The sequence below is a fragment of the Xenopus laevis genome, chromosome 2S (genome assembly GCF_017654675.1).
Source record: "Xenopus laevis strain J_2021 chromosome 2S, Xenopus_laevis_v10.1, whole genome shotgun sequence".
NCBI classification, from domain to species: Eukaryota; Metazoa; Chordata; class Amphibia; order Anura; family Pipidae; genus Xenopus; species Xenopus laevis.
Window position 1 is genome coordinate 103,655,872 of NC_054374.1, and position 27,370 is coordinate 103,683,241.

The 27,370-nt window shown below is 38.7% G+C and overlaps 2 protein-coding genes across 6 annotated transcripts in view; one reads left to right on the plus strand and one right to left on the minus strand.

Moving 5' to 3' along the window:
- Positions 1 to 4,043, plus strand: part of rev1.S (REV1, DNA directed polymerase S homeolog) — a 45,923-nt gene extending 41,880 nt beyond the window's left edge. For 3 of the 4 annotated variants that reach the window (XM_018248189.2, NM_001091444.1, XM_041583072.1), the window contains 3 exon segments: positions 659 to 806; positions 1,101 to 1,203; positions 3,619 to 4,043. In XM_018248189.2, the coding sequence (XP_018103678.1) occupies positions 659 to 806; positions 1,101 to 1,203; positions 3,619 to 3,730 (363 nt within the window). In that variant the 3' untranslated portion in view covers positions 3,731 to 4,043. 4 annotated transcript variants of the gene reach the window in all.
- Positions 4,044 to 7,073: 3,030 nt separating this feature from the next.
- Positions 7,074 to 27,370, minus strand: part of LOC108709719 (eukaryotic translation initiation factor 5B) — a 32,095-nt gene continuing 11,798 nt past the window's right edge. For both annotated transcript variants that reach the window (XM_041584217.1, XM_018249797.2), the window contains 16 exons: positions 26,701 to 26,766; positions 26,150 to 26,448; positions 25,724 to 25,831; positions 23,255 to 23,365; positions 23,109 to 23,176; positions 18,140 to 18,281; positions 16,903 to 17,034; positions 16,458 to 16,640; positions 15,562 to 15,723; positions 13,748 to 13,879; positions 13,538 to 13,669; positions 12,834 to 12,910; positions 11,451 to 11,615; positions 9,250 to 9,388; positions 8,513 to 8,674; positions 7,074 to 7,826 (listed from right to left, as the gene is read on the minus strand). In XM_041584217.1, the coding sequence (XP_041440151.1) occupies positions 7,719 to 7,826; positions 8,513 to 8,674; positions 9,250 to 9,388; positions 11,451 to 11,615; positions 12,834 to 12,910; positions 13,538 to 13,669; positions 13,748 to 13,879; positions 15,562 to 15,723; positions 16,458 to 16,640; positions 16,903 to 17,034; positions 18,140 to 18,281; positions 23,109 to 23,176; positions 23,255 to 23,365; positions 25,724 to 25,831; positions 26,150 to 26,448; positions 26,701 to 26,766 (2,186 nt within the window). In that variant the 3' untranslated portion in view covers positions 7,074 to 7,718. The remainder of the gene's footprint in view (positions 7,827 to 8,512; positions 8,675 to 9,249; positions 9,389 to 11,450; positions 11,616 to 12,833; positions 12,911 to 13,537; positions 13,670 to 13,747; positions 13,880 to 15,561; positions 15,724 to 16,457; positions 16,641 to 16,902; positions 17,035 to 18,139; positions 18,282 to 23,108; positions 23,177 to 23,254; positions 23,366 to 25,723; positions 25,832 to 26,149; positions 26,449 to 26,700; positions 26,767 to 27,370) is intronic.

Below are 27,370 nucleotides of genomic sequence, written 5' to 3' on the forward strand. Positions count from 1 at the left end.
CAGATTTAGGGGTTGGGTTCTGGATGCTATTTGATTGTTCCCCAGTGATTCTATGAGGTATATTTATCAAAGAGTGAAGTTAGAGATCGCCACAGTTCTCTATTCATTTCTTTGGAATTTTTAAGGCGTATTTATCTAAGGGTGAACTTTAATTTTCACCCATTGATGAATACGTTTCCACCCATAGACCAAAAATATAGTTTTATTGGCTTCTGATGAAACTGAGCATTTTGTATGACTGTGCCACAATGAACTTTTGTGTGTAAATTCACAATATAACGCAGTTCCACACATGTTTTTGTGAAGCACGTAGGGATTTGTGTACACACTCAATGCGTAATCCCATCCATCATGCAGTACACACAGCTTTTAAACACACAACATATTTATTTTTTTGCCCACAGCCTACAAATAAAAAGCATTGCTATGAGTGATATGATATATAGTGATATGATATTGTGAGTTCTACTGGGCCAAGGACTGGTGCTATAAAAATGTGATAAAAACAGAAAATGGCTGCTAAATACAGTTGGCTTCATGAAATACTCCCACATTGTAATGGCCATTTCTTGACAATAACAAAAAAGTATAGTAAATATGAAAATAAAGAGAGATGACTTTTTTGCAACTTACTGGGACATTTTTATTCAATGAATAGGTTGAACTAGGTCCATCAACTTCTAATGATGCAAAATCATTGGCTCAAAGCCACAGTTCCTTCAAGCCAAAGCCTCCTAACCTCGCAGGTGCAATTGAATTCAGTGATGTAAAAACATTATTAAGAGAGTGGATTACCACCATTTCTGGTAAGTGTTGAGTGAAAACTTTAAAAAAGAATGTCCAAGGTTAGAGACATTGGACATTGTGACCCATTCTATCTGAATATCTAAGTCCTATTTTATAATAAAGTATTTTAATAAGTGATTCAAAAAATTGAGCTTTGACTTGAGAGAGGGACAGAGGGTTTTGGGTCTTCTCACATATGGCCACATCAGAAGTGTGATATATATATGTCACACTAACAAAATGGCAACTTCCTCCATTTTGTTAATAATTTTTTATGCTTCCATGTCTTTTACTGTTTCTTTTTTGTTTTCTAGATCCCATGGAAGAAGACATACTGCAGGTAGTCAGATACTGCACTGATCTAATAGATGAAAAAGACTTAGAGAAACTAGATTTGGTCATAAAGTACATGAAAAGGTATTGCAACTTCTAAATCTAATGTTACCTTCTAAAATGAATGACATTCTGCATTTGTACTATGTTAGCTGTCCCCATCCCACTCCCCAGACCCCTTCTAAATAAACAGATGGGAAAACAAAAATGTGCTCCATTAGTCAGACCCACCAGATGGTGCTGTGATCTGCTGAGGAACCTTGCAGCTTAGGCAGGTGTCAAGTGAAAAGAGCAAGCACCAGTGCAAAGTAAATGTTCTAAACATCATTACTATTCATAAAACTGACATATTCAGCAGCACAGTACAGACATTAAACATCATTCGCATCAGACCCTGCAGCAGTGGAGCTTTTAAAGTAATTTCCCCATCACATATGATTTAGACGTTGATACTCTGAGGCAATTTGTATTTTCATACTTTCAATTTCATCAGTTATTTGATTGCTAAGGTCCAGTTTACCCTAGCAACCAGGCAATTGTTTTAATGAGAGACTGGAAGATAAACAGGAGAGGGCCTGGCTAAAAAGATAAATAATAAAAAAGAAACAATACATTTGAAGTAGGGATGCACCGAATCCAGGATTCCGTTCGGTATTCGGCCGAATCTTTCACAAAGGATTCGGGGGTTCGGCCGAATCCAAAATAGTGGATTCGGTGCATCCCTAATTTGAAGCCTTGCAGAGCAGTTGTTTTTTTAGCTGCCAGGGTTAGCGACCTCCATTTCAAACATGGAAAGATGTTGGCAAGTAATTTTAAAACTATGTAATAAAAAATGAAGACCAATTGAAAAGATTTTTTAGGCTAGGCCATTCTAAAACATACTTAAAGTTTAAACTTAAAGGTGAACAACCCCTTTAACAAACACTGCAACCAGTTTTTATCCGTAAACAAGTTAATGTTCCTGTAAGATTTGGAGTGTGAGAGGAAACCTAAGCAGGTACTGAAAGAACATACAGTATTTCCCCAAACCTTGCAGGTTAATTTGTGCAGGATAAAGGTGCAGATTATACCGTACTCCTCCCACTTACAGTTATTCTACTAGATGTTTTGATCAAAGCAATGCGGAGTGCTGCAAATAACTCCAGATGTGCAGTTATTGCTAAAATAGGCAAATAACATATCTGAGCTTTGACGGATGCTATGCCACAGTAGGGATTATTAAAGGAACAGTAACACCAAAAAAAAAAGTGTTTTAAAGTAATAAAAATATAATGTAGTGTTGCCCTGCACTGGTAAAACTGATGTGTTTGCTTCAGAAACACTACTATTGTTCATATAAACAAGCTGCTGTGTAGCAATAGAGGAAATTGAAAAAAGGCTATATGGCACAGGTTAAATAGTTGATAACAGATAACACATTATATTCTACAGCAGGGGTGTCCAAACTTTTTACAACAAGGGCCGGATTTGGTGAGGTAAAAATGCGTGGGGCCGACCATTTAGCCCGACATTCTTTGAACCATAAATATCATTTAAACAAGGAATCGCGTAGCTGTAGCAGTAATATTTGGGCACATTAGTAAAATGATCTGCCACTTGGTCTATACTGCTGCCTGTGTGCTGAACGTGTTAGTAACAGACACGTACTGGCATGTACTGATGCGCCACTCTCATATACTTCTTTAGTTTACTGTACTGGCACGTCAGAACGTCTATTGACACCTTCAGCCATAAAGAAGTATGTGAGAGAGGTGCATCAGTACGTGCCAGTACGTGCTATGCGATTGCTGATCGCACTATGCTGGTGGGCCTCAATATTATTCATTTCATAAAGGAGGCTGAGGGCCGGTGTAAATTTGAAAATGGGCCGCAATTGGCCCCCCGGGCCTGACTTTGGACATGCCTGTTCTACAGAGCTTATCTGCTGTGTAATCGGAGCCTTTTCTCCTTTGAATGTCTGCCCCCATTGCTACACAGCAGATTATTTATATAAACAATATTAGTGTTTCTGAAGCAAACACAGCAGTTTTACTAGTGCAGGGCAACACTGCATTATATTTGTATTACTTTAAAACAATTTTATGTTTTGATGTTGCTGTTCCTTTAAACAAGAGCCCAGGCTTTCCTGGTACAAAGGCCAAGAAACCCTGTGTTAGGCTAACATCACACGTAACAGAGAATCCACTCCTACACGTCTTAATCTATTGTTAATGTGCCTGCATCCAAAAACATTGCGTCCGCTTGGGTGCAGGCATACATGGAAGATTTCAGAGCACAAACCCAAACGTTTACATTTGGCACCAAAATCCGCCATGTGTCTGCACATAGGCTGATCTATTGTATCCAGGTGCAGGCACACGAAGAAGCACAGGAATGGATTCTTGGCCGTTCGTTCTCCCCAGCCCGAGATCTACTATGTGTGGTGCATAATATATATATATATATATATATCTATATCACCGGTCACATGTACAGTGCAAACTTCTTCCTTTCTTTCAGGTTAATGCAGCAATCTGTGGAGTCTGTATGGAACATGGCATTTGACTTCATTCTGGACAATATTCAGGTTGTTCTACAACAAACATATGGAAGCACATTGAAAGTTGTTTAGCTTTTGTTTAACAAAAAAGGCAGAGGGGGCCTGGTGCTCCCTCCTAGTTGTGCCTTAAGTGCTTGTGGGCTATTTGAGAAGTACATGATATGCTCCAACTTCCATCACCATTTTACATTCCTTTTTAGATGACATTTTGTACATTCTTTTTGTTTGTTTTCAGAAGTGCCAAATTTGTCCGTATTGCATGTAAATATGTGTTTTACCATTCTTTTATTGTAGTATAGGCTCTCTTTACAAACTGTTGTTTATAAAGGTTTTATGGATTTTTACAGTCAAGTGTTCACAGTTGTTTAATAAAGAGCTCAAAGTATATGTTTGTACTTAAGTACTTTATTACAGTTCAACTATAATCTGTGTTCACTGGTAAACAGTAAATTGAAATGAAATTTCCAGTGTAAAGTGCATTCAGTGGTACAGGGGCTTCTTAGCAATAGCGTTTTTTCATGAGTCTTTTCAACCATTCCACATTAACTCACAGCCAGTCCCCTGGTCTCACTTAAACAAAACCATACCTCCCAACTGTCATGTTTTCTGTGGAACAGTCCTGATTTTGACAGCTCAGTCTGCTGTCCTGGATTTTAATTAAAAAGTCCTGAGTTTCTCTTTGATCTCCTGCACTGATGCCAGAAAATGGTACAACATTTCTGAACCGTAATTAAAAGGGGCTTTGTGGCAGAGAGCCCAGAATTCTCAGCAGCTGCACCTTAATACCTTTGTAACAATTTAAAATAAGCAAAGGTACAATTGTAACTCTTTAAGATACGCAGGTCTCTTGAGGGAGTTTCACCTCAAAGGGCAATTTCACCTTAATTAGCAAAACTGTTATAACACATAAAACGTGGCCCTAAAACTCCCAGAAATTTTGTAAAATAAAGATAATTAGGGGGTGTGGCCATAAAACAACTTTTTGTCCCTCTCTTTTTCAGATGTTGGGAGGAATAAAAAACATCAGTGCTGAAATGACAGTTTGGGTCATAGGTATGTGCTAATACAACTGCATAAATGACCACGACATTTACAAAAATGTTTCTCAAATTTCTATTTGCAAATTAGCTTTTGGGTTTATTTTGGTATTGGGCCAAATCTTTCGTGGAGGCTACAGCCAAACATGTTTGCTTTGGGATATCCCTAGTAGAAATACACACATAAACATGCCTTTTGCAACCCCCCCCCCCCCCCCCCATTTTAAGTTAAAGGAAAGGGTAATACACTGTGTACACCGACCCCCGGCCCCATATTTTAAATCACTCATTTTGTTTCTCCAAGAACAGTTCTCTCATTAAACATTGAACCAGGTCCAGAGATCTTGCTCATTAAATATTGGAAGTATTACTCAAGGGTTCCTTGCATTTATTTCCAGCTCCTGGTCCCTCTTGTCCTATAGGGAACATGTACAAGTCTATGAACCACTATGGAGCTATGGTTGCCCCCTGGCTGGTATTTCACTGGCCTAGCTGCTTTATTAGTAAATCATAATAATTATGTCTGCCAATGTGCAGTGAGGTTAAAGCCTATTTCTCCACTTGAAAACTGAGAACTGCTTGATTTGGCAGGGAGGCAGGAGGTTTTGCAGCCAAGGACAGAGCCAGAATTATAAACTTACCAGCAATATATTTGCCAGTAAATTAGTAATTGTTCTTCCTCAGCATGTTCCAAATCCACTCCTGCCTGTCTCCAACGCACCTCTTATTCACCCGCACTACCTCCAATCCCCTCTCCCAGCTCAGCCCTCTGCACTAAGCTACAGTTTGCCTGAAGAAGTCACTATCCCCATTTGCATCACAACTCCACCCCTGATGTCATTGACCTGCCCCTTAATAGACTCTCTGCCACTCTGGCTGCTATTAAAGAAGACAGAAGATTGTAACCCTAAATTAACTATTATTCCTGTCCTCAATGTAATATGTTGTATTAGTGTTTTTGTTTTCTGCTTCATAATTTACATAGATACATCACCTGTCCTCTCTCTCTCTCTCTCTCTTTGGAGCAAATAAAAATCATGTACTGTAGGGAGAAACAGGGATGAACTTGTTTTGTCTCAAAGAAAAACCTGGGAAAACCTGTTTTTTTTTCAAAACATCAGTTAATAGTGCTGCTCCAGCAGACTTCTGCACTGAAATCCAATTCTTTAAAGAGCAAACAGGTTTTTTTTATATTCAATTTTGAAATCTGACATGGGGCTAGACATATTGTCAATTTCCCAGCTGCCCCTGGTCATGTGACTTGTGCCTGCACTTTAGGAGAGAAATGCTTTCTGGCAGCCTGCTGTTTTTCCTTCTCAATGTAACTGAATGTGTCTCAGTGGGACATGGATTTTTACTATTGAGTGTTGTTCCTAGATCTACCAGGCAACTGTTATCTTGTGTTACGGAGCTGCTATCTGGTTACCTTCCCATTGTTCTGTTTGGCTGCTGGGGGGGCTGATATCACTCCAACTAGCAGTAAAGAGTGATTGAAGTTTATCAGAGCACAAGTCACATGACTGGGGGCAGCTTGGAAACTGACAATATGTCTAGCCCATGTCAGATTTTAAAATGAAATATAAAAATATGTTTACTCTTTTGAAAAATGGATTTCAGTGCAGAATTCTGTTGGAGCAGCACTATTGAAAAAATCATGTTTTCCCTTGACAATATCCCTTTAGCTTTCCTAGCTAGATATCATAACCCTATACATATGGACAGATCTGTTGGATAGAAAAAGCAATCACATGGTAAGCCTTTGGGGGCCTAGGTAAACCGCAATTCAATATATGCCCTTTAAAAATAAAAGTCATCTTCTTGAAGTTTTGGAGGGCCCTAAAATAATATACCACCACACCACTGTTCCATGGCAATAAGTAGATTATACTAGAATTTTACTTGTATTGGAGATAGGTTTCTTTTTCAATAAAGAAAGTAAAAATGGAATTTTATTTTTTTTGCCTTTCCTTGTCCTTTAAATAAGGGCTGTGATTCCCTCCTGGTTTTTTTTCACAGAATGAATGACCTCACTAATTGAACTCCAAGCTGCTATTATTTGTAACAAGCCTCAATTAATGATTCAATTACACAGAATGAACAACATGCATGTCATGACTGTTTACTACACCGACTAGTAAATTATTTGCCATGTTGAAATATAGTTTCTACCAAAAACAGTGATTGAACACAGAAGCAAATCAGTATCAGCAGGATTCCTCATACACCGCTGTGGGAAGTGGATAGGGGTGGTAGGACTGCCATGTTTATCCACAAGAGAACAACTGCAATCATAATGCCCCTGTGCCACAGGCCTAAATAGAACAGCACAACAGGAAATCCATTTATACACAGGAAATAAAAACAAATCCACATTTAAATAACATTGCCCATTGAGTTTATTTCTGGCTCTGTTTCGTTACAGTAGAACGTGGCGTCATGAACTGTACAAGCATTAAAATGCTGCCCAAAATACATCTTACATCATTTATTTCACACAAAGCAGATACATGAAGATCTTAACTATTTCATTCTCCATCTTTAAAAAAAATGTTGATAGGCACGAAGTAAAGATACATCTGGAAACTTACTAAGAAGGGCAGAGAATCTGCATAAATAACATTTCATTTTCCAATTACTTGGTTTTTTTTGTTGCGGTTTTTTACAACAGAGGATTCAAGTTTCATAATCTGCAGGGGATCAAACCCCCAACACTGATCTTACAAATATAAAACCGAGAGAATGGAGTAATAAAACATTTGGGCCAATTAAAACAGGAGCCAGTACAAGAGTGATGTGAACAGGCACGTTGGAACGGTGGGATGTGTAAAACGGAGCACTGTCGAACCAGTGTAAAAGTCTTGGTTTCTCATGGAAAACAATTGTAACTAATATTTTCTTCACCGACCACAGGATTATCCTTTTCAGTTCCTCCCTTTCCAATGTAATGTGTCGCTTCTTTTGTTACAAAAGTAAAATTTGTCCATTTGTACAACGCGAGTTCCAGCCTGGGATTGTCACCGTCATTAGATGATTTCAAACACTTTCTTCAGTTCTACAATAAGTTGCCAGTCGGATTTCTGCATCTCGTCTCTAAACCAGTTTTTCAAAGCATCAATTGATTGCCGATTAATCTGAAGTGCAAGAAAAAACTAATTATTTAGTAAGGGCACAGAGTTCTCTTTGATACTCCTGCGGTGTCCTGCAGTCTCCATTAGAATTCAAATGAGCAAAAAAAGGCCTCTGTGAGTCTGGGCAGGAGTGAGGTGTGTGTTTGTGTGTCCTGCAATATCATCAGAGAGGGGGGTTTTGTGCTCATTTGTAATGTCATTGTACAAAGCAGGGACCTTGGGGCATAAGGACTTTATACAATTATTATTTTTGTACAATAAAGGTGCTATACAGATAATACAGACCTGGCACAGTTCTCTTTACAGAAAATACGTATATTAAGGCTTTTGCCTATGGTAACCTACAGTTCCTATTAAACCCAGAAAAGCAGCCCAAGAAAAAAAAAAAAAAAGTTTTTTCTTGCCCTATAAATCCTATTCGGATTGCCCACACCCTACCAAAAAATGATGTTTGCCAATGGCATAATTGAAGTTTTAGAGCCACCCAAGTAACCCCATCCACCCATCACTCCTTAGGTCTCCTTCTACTACTGTTAAACCCTTAATCTCTTTTCCTATAATAAAGTTAATATATAGAAGAACACTTTATTCAGTAAGTCTTTATACTTAAAACCAGCGAGCAAAGCTCACAAGTCTCATATTACTACAATTAGCATTCTGCATGACAGATATGAAATATAAAGTCTCACCTTGCTAACAAGGAAATCTGTAGCTTCAAAGTGTCTTCCAAACATCTTAGGAGACTCTCCAGGAATGGGCTCAATTTTAATGCACACTTCCTGGCCTTTCTTTGCCACATCCACTGGCTTGTGGTTCATTTCAATACTGGTCACTATACCAATATCTACAAACTGCAGACAAAAGAACATTATACAACAAAAAGTGCTAGCACTCCTACAAGCCCTTCTGCAACTATTCACATCATAAAAATCACTGCATCTGTTAGTACAGGTATGGGACCGGTTATCCCGAACTCTCGGGACCTGGGGTTTTTTTGAATAACGTATCTTTCTGTAATTTGGATCTTCATACCTTAACTTAGTTAAGATCAAGTACAAGGTACTGTTTTGTTATTACAAAGAAAAAGGAAATAGTTTAAAAAAAAAAAATGGAATATTTAAATAACATGGAGACGGCCTTTCCGTAATTCAGAACTTCCTGGATAACCGGTTTCCGGATCCCATACCCATGTACAAGGGCAATTGAGCACATGGTGTTTAGATGCTCATGGGAAATCACTCGCCTCAAAAGGTGACAAATTGGCAAAATACCCTTTCAACTGTAAACCTCAGGAATTGGAGCGAAGAGTTTTCAAGAGATTACAGCAGTACATTATCTGTGCGGATTTCCACCGTTTACAATGGAAAGTAACAAAATTCTCATGCGACACTGTCCACAAGAAGATAAACTTTGAGGGGCTACTTACACTTTTAGTAGGCACACAAATTGGCGTTCCCTGTTTAACTTGTCCTGCTTCCACCACTACTCCCATGACTATTGGATCTCGAGAATTGAAGATGAACTGAGGGAGAATTCGTATTTTACAGGGAAATACTGCTATGTGCCTAAAATAAGAGAAGAATTTACAGATATTGAAGCAGAAAGAAAAGCAAAGCTGAGCAGCGTAAAGATACAGAAGGGCAGAAAATCTGGAATTTAAGGTGCTAGCACATGAAGGGGTATATTTATCAAAAAGTGAAGTTAACGGTCACCACAGTTCTCTAGAGTGAAATTCCGCCACTCTACATTCTTTTCTATGGGATTTTGAAAGGCATATGTATCAAAGGATGAACTTTCAGTTTCACCCATTGATAAGCACTCTTTTAAAAATTCCATAAAAATGAATGGAGAGTGGTGGAATTTCACTCGAGGACTGTGGTGATCTCTAACTTCACTCTTTGATAAATATACCCTTATGAATCTTTTAAATGAATTTAGAAACCCACCTTTTTACACAGTTTCCTTAGTTACACTAATAGTCGACCAATAAAACAGCACATAAGTGAAAGGAATTGATCAACCAGCATTTCTACAAATTTGTAGAAAAGTCGACACTCAAAGGGTAAATGTCAGTACATTGCTTCCTTTTTTTTTTTATAGACAGATTCAAGTTACAAGTAAAAAAAAACATTAATACTCTTGTTACACTGACTCTGTACTGACCTTTTAAACATCTTTCACCACATATTACATGTTCCTTAGAGTCTAGTGCAGGGATCCCCAAACTTTTTTTTACCCGTGAGCCACATTCAAACATAAAAAGAGTTGGGGAGCAACACAGGCATGCAAAAACTTCCTGGGGTGCCAAATATGGACTGTGATTGGCTATTTGGTAGCCCCTATGTGGACTGGCAGCCTACAGGAGGTTCTGTTTGGCAGTACATCTGGTTTTTATGCAATTAAACTCGCCTCCAAGCCTGGAATTCAAATAAGCACCTTCTTTGAGGCCACTGGGAGCAACATCCAAGGGGTTTGTGAGCAACATCCAAGGGGTTTGTGAGCAACATGTTGATCATGAGTTACTGGTTGGGGAATTACTCCTCTAGTGGATCACTCCACCTCAAGCTAAAGATGGCCATATGCATTAAGAATTTTCTCTCCCTAACGACCAAATGCGATCAGACAAATCCATCAAATTATCGTGAGGTTAGTGTGCACTGAATGATCGAGCAGCTAATGATTTTTCGTCCGCCATCGGTCAGAAAATCAATCAGGCAGGTTAGAAAATCTTCATTGTTCACATTGAAATGTATTCATTGTCCAATTGTTTGCAGGGCCAAGCAGGCAGCTACCCACAGTTTTTCTGGCTTCAACTAGACAATATCGCTTGAAATTATATTTTTAGTTGATATACAAATCATCCATTTAAACAATCGTTTTAGGATAAGCTTTGTCTTACATAATGAAGACAACAAAGATGGTGGAGACACACCATGTGCATGACCATTAATTACAACTTAAATGATGCAACCAAAACAAACAGACTATCTGCAAAATGATTTGGGGACAAAAAATATTAGCTTTTTTTCTGTCAATGAAGAATGAATGGGGCTGTGGAAGCCTCAGCATATATTGATTGGAAGACATGTGGAGAAAAACTGTGGAGGTCCCTAACAAGTACAAGAGCTCCATCTGTTGAAGTGTCCTTATTGCCAGTCTGTTCACTGGGAAGAACAAGAACACATTTATCTATGACATTATATGGAAAAGCTAAGGCTTACAGAAATGTATAAAGCACTCGCCAGTCACTGGTGTCATATCTGTACACTGAACAGGGGAAGAATGTACAACAAATACATAGAGACAACATAAAGGGAACCATGGTAAAATCCCCAGATGGCAGAGTAGGACAAAGAAAACAGAATAAAGGACAAAATCAGTGTAAATGATGAATACCACAAAGAGTTTCAGTGGGAGACTGTCACCAGCTTTGTCGGCCATAACTTTCGTACGATTGCTGTCAGGGGCAGAACATCGGCTGATCTGTTATTTTGTACTTTATTTGATCTGAATGGTTAGTGGCAGGTCGGGAGATGGGGAAGTCCGATCGTATGTAGATTCGTACGATCGGATCTTTTCATCTGTGGCCAGCTTCAATGAACAAAGTTTAATCATGTTCCAACTTACTTGAACTCTTCCTGTTTCTGCTTCTTGTAGTCTTGCCGGTACTTGGTAAAGGCATCAAATAAATGATAGATGATTTCAGCACTAAAAATGCGAACGCCTAAACTGTCCGCCATTTCTTGGGCTTCTCGCTCAATTCTTACATCAAAAGCCAAAATCACAGAATATCTGAAAAGAAATTAGAATGATCATTTACAGTTGTGTTCAGAATAATAGCAGTACAACATCACTAACCTGATCAATCACTGGTAAAAATTCTATTTCTACATGACAAATAATTTACTAGTAGGTGTAGAAGAGTAATAGAAAACCAACAGACCCAACAGAGGCTTGTTCAAAATAATAGTAGTGTTCAAAATAATAATAGCATGTTCCAAATAATAGCAGTGTGGAGTTCAATTAGTGAGGACATTCATTCTGTAAAAAAACGTCAATTACAGCCCTTATTTAAGGAAGGAAGGCAGTAAATGTTGTGCCTACTGGTTATAATGAATTTCTCTCTGAAAATTCCAGACATTGTTCAGAAGAACAGCATACGTAGATTTAAAAGTTGAGGGGGAAACATACTGTATAAAGAAGTGCAGAAATGATAGCCTGCTCAGCTAAAATGATCTCAAATGCTTAAAAATGGTAACCAAAACCTGAAAGATGTTGAAGAAAATGGAAAAACTACCATAGAATAGTGCAAATGGCAAAGACTCAGCCAATGATCAGCTCCAGGAAAATCAAAGAAGATCTAAAGTTACCTATGAGTACTTTTACAAGTAGAAGACGCCTATGTGAAGTCAAGCTATCGGCAAGAAGCCCCCGCATAGTCCCATTGTTGAAAAAAAAAAAAAAAAAGACGTGCTGAAGAGGTTACAATTTGCCAAAGAACACACTGACTGGCCTAAAGAGAAATGGAGCAACATTTTGTGGACGGATGAAAGCAAGAAAGTTCTTTTTGGGTCTAGGGGCTGCAGACAGTTTGCCTTGACGACCCCCAAACACTGAATTCAAGTCACAGTACAGTGTGAAGCATGCTGGCGCAAGTGTCATGATATGGGGATGTCTCTCATATTGTAGCCTATTGTAAGGAATAATGCAGACATTGCTATTTTTGAAACAGCCTAATATTCCCCTTTCTTTATTTCCTGTAAAGGAATAACACAAACTTGATAAATTGTTCTTCATTTTTTGATTTGGAATAGAATGTGCAGTTTTCCCAGTGCATTTGCGTGTATGGAAATAAAAGCTATTATTATAAGGATTTTGAGCTTTATATACTTTTTTGAAACACACTGCTATTATTCTGAACACAACTGTATGCTCATTTACTCTCACAGGAAAAAGAATATTATAACTGGAGTAGATTATATAAAATGTCTCCTTTAAAGCTCTACTCACTGTGGATCATGTTCCAACATCACTGAAGCTTTCATGACGTCCCTTCTGTGAACAGGTCCAATGTTAATTCCAGCATACTGTTGAAGAAGGAATTACAATAGATAAAGCCCTCAAACTGCAATGCATAAACTGAAAGTATTTTAGTTTTAGGTGCAGCATATTTTAATATACTAGTAAATGCTTAAAGGAGCAAAAAGGTTTAGCTTTGAGCTGGGCTTGCATTTGTAGTGGAAATATACTCTTCCATAAAAATTGTTAGCTGGAAAGGGCCCCAAATTGCCAACTGACCCACTCTCCCGGAACAGGAAACACCTGATGGCGCCAGCCTACGATCGTGCGTCTTACGATTTTTTCAGCCGACAACGTAAAGAAAATTGATCAGGCAGGTTAGAAAATTTTCATCAGCCACAGTGAAATGTATCCATTGTCCAACTGTTTGCAGGGCCAAGCAGGCAGCTACCCACAGTTTTTCTGGCTTCAACTAGACAATATCGATTGAAATAGTCTTTTAGTTGATGGACAAATCGTATTGTTTAAAGATAAGCTTGGTCTTTCGATAACGAAAAAATCTTAACGTCTATGGCCATCTTTAGTCCTGATGGACTACTCTACTGACGTGCAATCTGTCAAATGCTCTTCTCCACGACCTTTGCCATTTCAAAAAATGCAGGTTGTAACTACTCACTGACGCAAAATAAACTTACTGGTACTTCTGATGTTTTAAGAAATTCCAGCAGTGCTTCCAAGGAACCCAAGGTAGATGCCTGCACATAAACACCTTTTTCTTCTAACTTGATGGCATTCAGGGTCTGCTTTAATTCGTGGATAAGCTCATCCTTATAAAGAAAAACAATCGCAGTTTAGTAGATAAACAGAGTTTAGTAATAAAATGTAAAGCCAATGAAGTCACTTACCCTAAGAACTGGGATCTCATCTTCACTGTGGGCCACTAAAATTGGCAACCCAGCCAATGCCTTCTCTAGGTCTTTCCCAATAATCTTAACTCCTTGGGCAGCTAGTACTTCTTTGTGTTTCTCATATTGATTCTGTAAATTAAGCACTTTCATTAATGTTGTGAAGAAAATAGAGGAAACAGTTTTCTCACAAATCGTATTATATTCTGAATAAATGCTCGTCATACAGTACTGCAACTTGTCTCCAGAAACACCATGTTGCCATACTATTGTCTGTCTTAAATTATTTTGTTACAACCCTCCCCAATCTGGTCTAATAGAAAAAAAGGCACCTCCACTACTAAAATTCGTTACCACCTCCAAAACAAAGACCTACATTCACAAACAAAAGCACATTGCAGTGTCCTGGCTCTCTTTTCAAAGCTCATTAAGCAAATTGATGGGCAAATATGACCCACTTCGCTTTGCTGAAAATTCTCAACGTTTTTCCAAGGCGAAACTGGGCAAAACATTTCGCGCAGCACCAAGGTCTCTCCTGTCATGAGGCAAGGTAAGATTCTTGCCTCAGACCACAACGAACGGCAGCAAAAAGCCGCCTTTTGTAACTTTAAGAACTGAATTTCCAGGTTTTAACCTGGAAATTCGGCTCCGCTAGTGCAAAGAGCGCAATTGCCCTCGATGCACAATCGGTGCAGCCCCCCTTTGACCCGCTCCGACGCTGATTTTTAAGCACGGAGCAAGAGAGGGGGGCGGCATCTGGGCTGCTGCCTCAGGTGGCAGCAGCCCCAAAATCTGGTTGTCATGAATTTTTAAGCCAATCTTTCCTCTGTACCTCAAGACTTCTCTTCCTTTGTAACTTCATACATTCCTGCTCCTGTCCATTCCTCCAACGCTTAGGAGGAATGCAGCAAATCCACTATTTGTATTCTGGTCTATTTGTAGGAGTATTCTGGTGTTGCTGTAGGGAACTAGCTCAGCTACAACACCCAATAGGCATGCTTCTGGGGATAACAATTGCGGTAAATCTAAATGTTCACTGAGGCAGCGGACTACTTTGTGGCAAAATTTTTAAATTTCTGGGCACTCCCAGAGAACATGAATAAAATCCGCTAATGGTTGGTGGCATCTCGGGCAAGCCGAGGATTTGCTAGGGAAAACCCTATGTAGACTTGCAGGGGGAATAGTAGTAGAAGTGTAAAATTTTGAAACTAATCTGTCTCTTGTTGAGATAAGGTAGTTGTAGGCATTTTCAGTGGCTTCTTCCCAAATATCCTGAGATTGTAGGTAACGCCTGTTGCCACTTCCGATGGGCTAATTGGAAGGGAGAGACCTTCACCTCCAGCAGATTTTTATACAAGGATGACACCAACTTCTGTGGGCTTTCATTATGGATTGTGTTGCCAATAACAAATTTGTGGTTTGTTGGATTGTACCCACTAAATTGGGCTTTGAATGCATGCTTCAGTTGCATGTACCTAAATGGGTCTATGGGGGTATCTGGTATTTTCTCCTGCAATTGAGGAAGGGTAGGAAAGGCTAATTTTTCCACCAAGTCAGCTAATTTTTTTAATTTGCAACTTGGACAAATAATATAAATTTTTAATGGACTAAAGCAAAAAAGAAAAACACAGTAATAGTACCCTTTCCGACAAGAGATCTACATCTCTATAGCCACCTCCCCATTATTGTTTTCCAGTATCGTGTGTGTGCCTATACATTACATTTCTGTCTCTTTATAAAAAAACCTTTTCTCCTGTCTCTGTATAATATACTGTACACACAATGTAAAATACACAGATGGATATTTTTCCTACCTTAACTCTTAATTCTTTCATTGGGGGAGGTAGCAAAAGCCCTCTGATCTGGGTGACAATTGGACCTTCAACACCAGGAACAATAACAATGTCACTTTCCTTTAAACGTCCGTTGATCAATATAACATCAATAGTTGTCCCCATTCCTGGCAGGGCTTTCACCTACAGAAAAAAAAAAGAGAGTTTATGTAAAATGATATTCTAGAAATAGAAGCTCAATAGAATATTTTAAGAATATGGGAAACATTATCTGGAAACTCAGTATACGGAAAGCTTTGGATTATGGAAAGGCCATCTCCAATAGACTCCATTTTAAGCAAGTGATTCAATGTTTTTTAAAGGATTCCTTTTTTTCTCTGTAATGAAAAAAAACATTACCCTGTACTTGATCCCAAATAAAATAATAGTAATCTTTATAGGAGGTAAAACAATCTTATTGGATTTATTTAACAAGTAGAGTTAAGGTATGGAGATCTAAATTGCAGAAAAACTCGTGGAAAACCTGAGGTTCCAAGCTTTCTGTATAACAGATCCCATACCTGTATAAAGTCATCATTTGATAAAGTATCATTTCCCTTTCCACTTCCAGATCATCATCGTTTTGGCAACCTGACCAAACGAGCGGATCTTATGGTGTATGGCCACTTTTAGATTTGCAGTGGCTCAAACAAAGCCCTAACTGCAATTCATTGATATTCTGCTCCATTTGGAGTGCCCTGTAGTGAAGTAGACATGTAGCTGGATGGGAAAATGTGTTTAACTTGGTTAAAATGAGAGGTTATGATTTGGGCAATTTTTAGATTGATGGTAGAGGGATACAATTAAAGTTCAATGTGACCTTTTTGATGAAAGCATTATATCTCAAATTATGACAAGTCATAAATGTCTCTCTTTACCTCCATTACTTGGGCTCTTAACTCTTCGGAATGAGCCAGCCTTTTACTTAGCATGGTCTGCGTCAAGTCAACAAGTAAAGATATCAGATTTCCCATTCCATCTCCAGAATGAGCAGATGTAGGAACCAGAGACACAAAAGTGCGAGGGTCTTTGTTTTCATAGAATAAAGCAGCATTCAAACCCTAAAATAACAAAACTATAGTTATATACACAGAAAGAAAAGAATAAAAAGTGACATAGCCCTTTATATTCACGTAGACACTTTTTTAACCACTTGCTTTCTTCTGAAAAAATATATTTGCCTTTCCCCCAATGTGAAATATGCAAAGCTAAAGGTCAGTGACTCCAGTAACCTCAAAGACTGATTGTGAGGCTAGATTTGTACAAAAATTTTTTTTTTTTTTTAAATATTTCAAAAACCAACACGTCTTTAAATTTGATTACCTGCTGTGCAAACTCAACAATGATGGCCTTGACACGCTCCTCAAATTCATCTTTAGTATTTTTCTTCTGTTTCTTTAACGTTGCAGCGACATCCGTGTCTGGGCTCTTTTTCCAGTCGTACAACCTATCAATCTAACGAAGGGGGAAGGAAACACTATTAATGAGACTCTGTGTATAACTTAGACAAATACTTTTAGCAGACATCCACTGATTCTTTAAGGGTTGGGGCAGACGAGCAGATTCGGGGAGATAATCGCCTCTTCTGCGTGGCAACAATCTCCCAGAACTGCCTTCCGTCTGCTTGAATGAAGAATCGCCTGCGCTAATACACTTGCGGTGCTTCGATTTCAGAAAGTTGCCCGAAGTTGCGTCGTGAGGCAACTTGGAAATTGAAGCAGGATTAAGGGCTCTTAAACGCAAGCTTTTTAATTGCCTTTTTAAAAGTATGCTAAACGCATATATTGTGTGCATACGCTTTTTTTCTTAAAATGCACTAAAGTGCATTTGGTTAGTTCCACGCACAACTCTATTCTATTGCCCTCCCCTAAAAAAAAAAACTACAATTTGTCCGGGCACTGTAGAAAAATAATGCAACCTCCCTAGCTCTAAAACAGGCTTTTACAAATGCGGATAGGACTGTGTGCAGTGCACAATCTAACCAGCTTCTGTTTCACACTTCCTTCTTCTATAAGCGATGTGGAGGTGGAGCAGGAAGGGAGCAGAGCTGCGGGAAAAGAGTGATGCACCCTGCTAAAACGGCCTGGCGAGAAAAATGTATTGGGTATTGAACCCATGTCAAGAGTAAAAAAAAATGCAGCATGCTAGGTCTGCAAAAATACAATGAAATTCGAATGGAATAAAAGACAACTCTGTAATGCTCATGAGTACAATCATGCAGAATAGAATGGAATCAATTAGCACACAAATGCTTTAAACAAACACTTTTGTGTAACAACCCTAAAATTGATCTTTCCAGTTACATGTTTTTTACACAAAAGAAGGAATTAAGTTGTGAGTTAATGTGTGCATCATTAAGCTTTCATCATTCAGTACTGATTAATACTAATCTCCAAAGGCCTCAGAACCGTATGTGCCTTGAACTTGGTATAGACAGATCTGCTTACCAACAAAACTAAGCTACAGTGAAATGCCAACATATGTAGTCTATTATATGTATGCTTGCAGCATGGCAGACATGTGCAGCAATATTCAATAGAGAAAGCATAGGGACACTTACTTTGTTTAGAGCCACAATAAAAGGACACTTCTTATTTTTCAGCAGATTTAGAGACTCTATAGTCTGAGGCTCCAGTCCATGCATAATATCCACAACAAGAATGGAAATATCACAAAGGGAGCTTCCCCGATTCCTCAAATTACTAGATGTAGAAAAATGAGAACAGATATTGCATAATAAACTGCAGATTAGTTCAGACTCATACACACAGAAACACCACGCTTTACATGTAAAGTCTGTGTAGTCCATTTACTTTGTAAACAAACCAAAATGAGACCAGCATCTTATGTAAGTTTGCATTTACACATTTAAGAAGTAGCTAAAGAGTTTGTCTTAATTAATGCGGTTACTGATGCTATTTGTGGAGAATAAATGAGTTGCTGGATTTCTGTATTTTAGGCTATATCTAGATGTAGAGAATCCATTCCCTAAACTTCTTAAAGGGGTTGTTCACCTTCTAAACACTTTTTTTCGGTTTAGTTGTTTTAAGATTTTTCACCATAAACAAAGACTTTTTTCAATTGCTTTCGATCTTGTTCTCCCAAAATGTAAGTTTAAATTGAATGTTCCTGTCTCTGGTGATTCAGTCTGGCAGCTCAGTGATCCAGGTGCGGATTCTGAACTGTTATAATTTGCAACATTTAGTTGACACAATTCGATTAATACATTTCTCAGTTGTATATTTGGAATATTAGCAACTATTGTATCAATTCTTACAGCTGCCTTTAATGGAAGTCAATGATTCTGCTAAGCAGTCACAAAGATAAAAACTACAGTAAATGTATCAATTTAAAACAGTTAATGCAGGAACCCTTTTTGCACCACGGACAAATTTTAAGCAATACAATTTTTCCGAGAACTGTGGGGGGGGCTGGCTGATGCCTGTCCAAACAGTATTTTGGTCCTTGTTGCCATCAGTAGAAAGTTTCATAGGCTTTGCACAGCTGTGGTGATGGTGCATCAGCGAGCTGAGATTGCAGATAATTTGGGCCTTTTTAATGGTTTTTGCAGCTATTATAAACTGCAGCCAGGACCAAAGGAGGCCTGGTTCGGCACAGCCCTTGGCCCAGTGGTTGGGGACCCCTGAGTTAAAGAGTCAGCGACCCTCCACCCCAGAGCCGTTTTAGGTGAAAAATTAACTTAAAGGGGTTGTTCACCTTCAATGTACAAATCTTATGAAACCACTAACAATGCTCTCAATGTGTTAGAAAAACCATTTTCCATAACAAAAAGTAAAAATGCCATTGTAAAAGCTAATTTTTATACCTATTAACTCAGCCCTTCTCCTGTCTCTTTGACCAGTTTTCTGAAGTGATGGGAGTGACCTATTTTGAACCTGACACACCAAGAACTTCCTATATGATGACATCATCATGCCCAGGCTTTGCCCTTACTTGTTTCCTATTGGATGTTGATACTGCCCTCCTCCTAGTAATTTATTGGGTGCTTGTGAACTGTAACCAGTCACATAATTTGAATGGTCATTGGTTGATTACTCAATTGTAATGGCAGAGGTTAACAGACGCAGCATATAAACAAACCTGCCTTGCAACAAACAATCACACAGCCATGCAGACAAATACTGCAGAAAAGGAAGGAGCAACCTTGTTCTCCCAATTCTGGCACTCTCCTTCTGCCTAGACTAAAACTGAATGGGGTGCTAAAGGGGTGCAACCTTTTCTGGGAATAAATACTGGCTTTTCATATTTTTATCTTTTAATACCTTTGGCATTAAGCAAAATGTCAGTTATTTACAAAATTGCAACAAAACCAGCACTGACTTGCTTAGAAACGTATGTAACTTACACATCTAGCAGGGACAGTAGGGCTGCCACCTCACCCTTTTAAAAGCAAACACATATGAAATCCACAGCCTGCATGGCTAATTATCAACTCATTTAGATGCTGCAGACTGAACTGATTTCTGTGCAGCCATGTATCATGCATCTAAATGAATTGCTAATTAGCCATGCAGGCTGTGGATTTCATATGTGTTTGCTTTTAAAAGGGTGAGGTGGAAACCCTAAGTGATTTTGTGCGCTCTCCGGGGGGGGGGGGGGCAGTAATTTACCTAGGAAAACGATACCTTTTTTAAGTGTTTAAGTGTTCTGGAACAAGATTTAGAGCTCTAAATACCAAAAAATTAAAAAGTTATATTTTTCATGATATAGGGATCTATACCAGAAAAATTTTTACTTTATGCACAAAAATTCAACTCATTTGGAAAGCCTCAAGCTCATACAAATAGTCATCTGCTGAATAATGATTTTTTATGAGGTAAATACACAAAATAATACATGCCCCCCCCAAATAATATATTTCTGGAAAGTACAAGTGTCGTCTCCCATAGTATCCATTTTAAAAATGATTTCTTTTTTCTCTGTAATAATAAAATAGTCGCTTGTACTTGAGCCCAACTAAGATATAATTAATCCTTATTGGAAGCAAAACCAGCCTATTGGGTTTATTTAATGTTTACATGATTTTCTAGTAGACTTAAGGTATGAAGATTCAAATTATGGAAAGATCCATTATCCGTAAAACTCCAGGTCCTGAGCACCTCAATCACCCCCATCTGCACAGTTGAAGTCTCTGCAGTACACAGCCCACACTCCCCCTCCCTCTCACAAACTTGTAACAGTTTCTCTTCAGTACCTGAATGCTGCTCAAATTCCCCAGCCCAGCACAAGAAGCAGTGGCAGATTGACAGCAGACATAGCCAATAGGAGTTAAGTTAGCTGCCAGTACAATGTGTGATGTCATATAAGGAAGAGGAAGTGAACACTGTAGTGTTTTTGGGGGTCAGTGACCCCCTCGCAGCACAGGGTCTGTGTGGAACTGAAGGATTAGTACAGGGACACTTCTGAGGTGAATATCTCTTGAACTGTACTTTTTCTGTTAACTATTTCTATGGAAAAGTTTGTTCTATTCATGTGAACTGTTAGATTTGTCATTTTGTTACAAAGGTGAACAACCCCTTTAACACTTCAATATTAGAAAAACTGTCACAAATAAAAAAGTATTTGGGAAAAAGGCTTTATTTCTGGCGATCTATCTGAAACCAACTGAACAAAATGTTGGAAGGTAGAATTTCTATAGTCATCTCTGGCAAACTCTCTGAAAACAACTGAAAGAAAGAGTTAGTGAAAAAGTGAAGTCAAATAACCCCTTTAAAATGAATTGATGATGCTTAAGTGTAAAAATATTGTGTGTGCCTGAAAACAGATAAGAGCACAGTGGGAAGCAAAATGTGTCATTAAAGGGGTTGTTCAACTTTCAAACTGTTTTCCAGTTCAGCTGTTTTCAGATTGTTCACCAGCAATTTAGACCTTTTTTCAATTGTTTACAAGATTTAAGTTTATGTTCCTTCTGGTGTTGTGGGGCAGTTTAGTAATCAATATGCAGATTCTGAACCGTTACAAATTGCTACATTTGTTGATTTTTAGTTGACAATTCTCAGCAGCACATGGAATATTAGCAACTATTGTATCAATGACCCCCCCCCCTTCCCAGGGCTGCTTTAGAAACACTTTAGAATGTAAAAAGTGAAAACTTTAGATTTCAGTATTAGAAAAACAGTCACAAATAGAAAGTAGATGAAAAAAGTCTTTATTTCTGGTGATCTATCTGAAACCAACTGAACTGAACAAAATGTTGGAAGGTAGAATTTCTATAGTCATCTCCAGCAATATCATACTTGACCTTTTGACTTGAAGGCAATGAAAACCCTCAAAATAAATGAAAATACAATTGCTCAGGGGTATTCTAGCTGCCAAGCACTTCAGCAATTTTGTTTCTAATACTCAAGACACATTTTTGCACTGTTGACATAATGAACTTCAGAAGCTCCATCTGCTGGTCAGTTCTTCCAACAGTGTTACAGTGGGAGGACATTTCCCAAGTACAGAAAATTTTGTCTTCTTACAAAATATTAGAAGAGTAAATCGTTTCAGGTCAAGTGTAAAAATGTGCTAATAGCTTGAAATGTGGAAAAGATTCATGTAAATAGTATAGGCTAAAAAAAAAAACTATGTATAGATATTTTTGCAGTTTATATTTCCTTTAAGAACAATGTACAGACTTGATGTGAAAGACAGTCCATCTATACAGAATGCATGCGCATTGTCCTCACCTCCACATAGTGACCAAGTATGCTGTGCAATATAACACAATCACCTCCTACCAAAACCTCTGCCCACATTAAAGGAAAACTATACTCCCAAAATGAATACTTAAGCAACAGATAGTTTATATCAAATTGAATGACATATTAAAGAATCTTACCAAACTGGAATATATATTTACATAAATATTGCCCTTTTACATCTCTTGCCTTGAACCACCATTTCGTGACTCTATCTGTGCTGCCTCAGAGATCACCTGACCAGAAATACTACAACACTAACTGTAACAGGAAGAAGTGAGGAAGCAAAAGGCAGAACTCTGTCTGTTAATTGGCTCATGTGACCTTACATGTGGTTTGTATGTGTGCACAGTGAATCGTACGATCTCAGGGGGCGGCCCTTATTTTTTAAAATGGCAATTTTCTATTTATGATTACCCAATGGCACATACTACTAAAAAAGTATATTATTATGATAATGGTTCATTTACATGAAGCAGGGTTTTACACGAGCTGTTTGACTCAGTATCTTTTAATAGAGACCTACATTGTTTGGGGGGTATAGTTTTCCTTTAACCTCCACTATTATGAATAATAACAGCAGAACGGTCAGCATGTCAGATGAGCTAAGAGCAGAGCTCTTGGCAAGTTTCTATTGATGTACCAACATTCACACTAATTTCTTTCAAAATAAAATCCATTTAAGATAAAGCATTGACACAATGCATTGCCAAGCATATCGCTAACACTCTGCCTTCTATCCATTCTAGAAGTTAGTACCATTTAGTTAGTAATATTTGAGAATTTAAATGTTAATTATACTGGAATGACTTGAAAGTGAAATACCTGAAGGATTCGTGGCCAGGTGTATCTATGATAAGCATTCCTGGAATCTTTATATTCTCCCTGTCAAACTAAATGCAATACCATTGATTAGCACAAGAGACTATGACAAATGTAATGTATAGTCTCTCTCAAGGCCATTTACTTACATTCTTAACCATCTTAGTCTGTTCTTGAATAGCATCAAGTGGGACGTTGGTTGCCCCAATTTGTTGAGTGATTCCACCTGCTTCACCGTCTTGTACATGTGTATGGCGCAGCTACAGGACATGAAGATGGAAGAGGGAAAATATAAATAGAAGTTATTCTATTAAATGAAATAGTAACATCATGGCTGATAAGATCCATGCATAGCTTACCGACTATCTACTGTAGGACAAATTCACATGCTTAATTATACTGAAATAATGCCACACAAAGAAGCCAGTAGGCAGGATGGAGACCAGAAAATAAACAAATAAAACATCCCAAGAATTATGGAAACTTTACATATACAGTATATACTCAAGTATAAGCAGAGTTTTTCAGCATCCAAAATGTGCTGGAAAAGTGTACCACGGATTATACTTGAGTCAATGTGCACAATCACTTGAAGCGCGCTCATGCAATGTCCTCCATGCGGCAGTGGCATGCGTGCTCCTCCCATTGGCGTCTATACTACTCGCCTAGCTCCGCCCACACAGCGCACCAACTGGCAGCCTCTCGCCTTAGTGCCCTAGCTCACCAGACTATTGGCTGGCTTAAGCTGTCAGTCCTCCCGCTCACCGCAGTGCCTGCTGCCTAAGCTGCACGGCACCTGGCCAGGGGACCCGATCCGGCGCAACAGTGGGGCCCATCGGACAGGACCCCACAGGGCAACTGCTCCCGCCCCTGCCCCCATTTCCCCGCCACCACGGAACCCGCCAGGGAAACGACACAGACGACAGCAGCACGGAGAATGAGGAGCAGCCGCATCGCAAGACTGGTGAGACAGTGGCTCCTCCACGCCCCCAAACCCGGACCCGCGACAGCCACTGACACGCCGACAGAGATTGTGGATGCCCCCAGCACGTGGCCTGCCAAGCCCATGTGAGTAGCTGCTCACCAGGCTGAGTTCTGTTCAGATCCTGGCATGCAGATCGGTGGCATTCTGTAATTACCTTTATTTGTTGTTCTGCTTTTTATTAGCACTGGCGCCTGCATAAAGAGGCATTGTATAGGATCCAATCACAGGCAGGACCCAACCTGTAGCTCAGCATATTATCCCAAGTGGGAGAACCACTGCTCTAGGGATGAGAAGGGATGAGAACTATAAACTGCATTTCCCAGCAGCCTTTGCCAGTTTGAGTCACTAAAGGATTCTGGGAGTTGTAGTTGCAATAGCTGCTGAGTTTCAGGTTTACATTGTCCTCCTAGTGACTTATAACCCTGTCTAGTCATTGTTCAACAGCATATACTCCCAATAAGAGTATGGAATGTCAAGTGCTTTCGTTTGTCTCGCTCTCTCTCTCTCTTGCATTGCATCTCATGTGTGTATGTACAGATATCACAACACAGTGTGTACTGGAATGCACCCTAGGCTTATACTCAAGTCAATAAGGTTTCCCAGTTTTTGTAGGTAAAATTAGGTACCTCAGCTTATACTCGAGTATATACGGTACCATAATTTTAAGTTTTCCTGCATTTTAAAAAAAAAATGTTGTGGTCCCATCAACATTTAATGCATTGCTCACCATTTATTTCTGGTCCCCTGAAAACCAGAAAATGGGGTTTCTACTGTAGATCTAAAAAGTAATCACTAGAGTAGTGGTCCCCAAACAGTGAATCTGGTCCTTAAGGGACTCAGAAATTTGGAAGAGAGGGGGGGGATTAACCAGCTAGGACAAGATTTTGGGAGAATTTTTACTTGCAGTTATAGATAATACTAAAAGCTAAGCTTGAAGGTCAGTTAAAGCAGGAGTTGGTGGTGAACATTTATTTGATGTTCAATTTCAGGGCTGTTCAGCTAGAGGCCAACTGCCCAGATGTGGAACCTTATAGTCTACGCGATTATTTACTCATAATTCACCCCTCCAATATGCATGGCCACTACACAGAAGAAAGAAATAACCAAGGGTGTTTGCGGCGCTTTCAAATAAAGTACACATTGTTTGCAAGTTGCTAAGCGAAGAGAGTACCATTTGGGAGTACATAGTTCCAATAATTTCTAGGACAATGTCAATCTACCCTTCTTAGAAGAGCATTTAGGAGAGCAAAACACACTTTCTCCCCTAATTTCACACACAAAAGCCTTTAGACAGGCTCACTCTATGCTCTGTTCAGGGGTTGGTGGGGGTCAGTCTACCAGTCTTGAAACCTCTGCAATATAGTATTAAAACTCAGATTTACTGACCTCCACGCTGCACCCCACATTCACTGTTCAACCTCTAAAATAATTCAAACAAGGTCATACAAGGAACAGAATAAAAAAAGCATTGTCATATATAGATTACATACTGTATACTGACTTTGTATCTTGCCATTCTGTATGAAACCAGTAAACACACAGTGATGGAGAACAAAAGGAAAGAGGACACAGTAGATTCCATGGCAGCTGGCAGGCAAAAGGTTAAAAGTTACAAATTAGCTGGAATCCTTACCTTATCCAAGATTTTTGTTTTTCCTGTGTCTACATGCCCAAGGACACATATAACTGGTGCCCGGAGAACCTGGGTATTTACAGTTTTCTGGTTTTCAATGCGTCTTTTCTAAAAAGATACAATATTGATGCATTAAATAGGTTACCCAAATTCTTTAGATATAGGAACAACTATTGGATGATAAAAGCAGGTCATTGCAGTCCTTGGGATTTTTAAACCTGCAGACAGATGGACTGGGTATGCACTCTCTCTTTTTAGTATTACCAGAACACAACTCTTTTAGGGGCAGTAAGAAAAAAAACTCTACCTGAAAACAATCATGGTAGTTTAACTCAGCAGATTAAAGGGAAAAATATATACAATCCCTTAGGCACCAAGGATTCAGAACTCTCAACAAATGTTCACTGCATGACTGGGAGTGCATACCTCTATTCTCCTCTTTGCTTTGTCATATGCTATCTCTTCTTTAGTGCGATCATCATCAGAATCGGACTCAGACTCAGACTCCGACTCAGAGCTTAGTTCTCTGCTATGCTTCTTCCCTTGAAGTTTTGGTTCAACAGTTTGAGTTTCTTGTGGTTTTTCATCTGAAGACTTTCCATCTTCAGTGCCTTCACTATCACCTTCATCTTCATCCTCTTCCTCACTTTCTCCCTCATCATCATCTTCCTCCTCCTCTTCTTCTTCATTCTTCTCCTGAACTTCAATGTGAACAGTTTTGGCCTCTGATGAGAAGGATAAATTAGTAATACAAAGGAGACCAACACATATTTCCATTACCTTTCACAACATAAGCAACAAATGGTTTATAAACTTCAGCAACACAAGAAGTGTTAATTTTAGAATTTATGGACCCTCTTACCAGTTATAAATGCGGACCATTGAAAGACTCTTACATACAGAAAACACAACTACAGATATACACTCCAATAGAAATCGACAGAGAGATATTTAAAAAAAAAAAAAACAATTCAAACCTTTTTTAGTTTCTTCATCGCTCACTATAGCTTCCCAGTCATCCACACCTGCATCCTCTTCTGTTGCTACAAGAACAGCAGAGGAAAATAAATGAATATCATCTGTTTGAAAAGGGAACGTACGGTAATACTGGTTTAATAGGGAAAAAAAAGTCTATATAAATTGTAGCTATGTAATTTGTACTGCTATTCAGTTTTCATTACAGCAACAATGCACAGGAGCATGCATGAGAGGTAGTGGTGGATCTTCAGCATATCTAAATAAATATTTGGATGAATTACTCATGATTAGCACATGCATTATATTATTGTTTGTATTCCTTTGTTGTTAAAATTCAAAGAGAGTTATGATGTAACCTAGTTCAAACGCCAACAAGTGACCAACAGTACTCAATTAATCCTTACTCTCACAGTCAAATATAAAATTACTAAAAGATGCATAGGAATGTATGCTTCCCCATTGTACTCTGTCATTCTCCCACACTCCAAAGACATGAGGAAATAACCCTATCTCATGTATGAAAGTGAAAGGGAATTAAGATTGTAAAATCCACTGGGGCATATATAATTATATTCTCTCCCAGCTAGAACAAGTTTATAGTAAACAATACAAAATATAAATAGTAGTGAGGATGGTAATGATGAAGTGCTGTCACATGGTTTCCCTGAA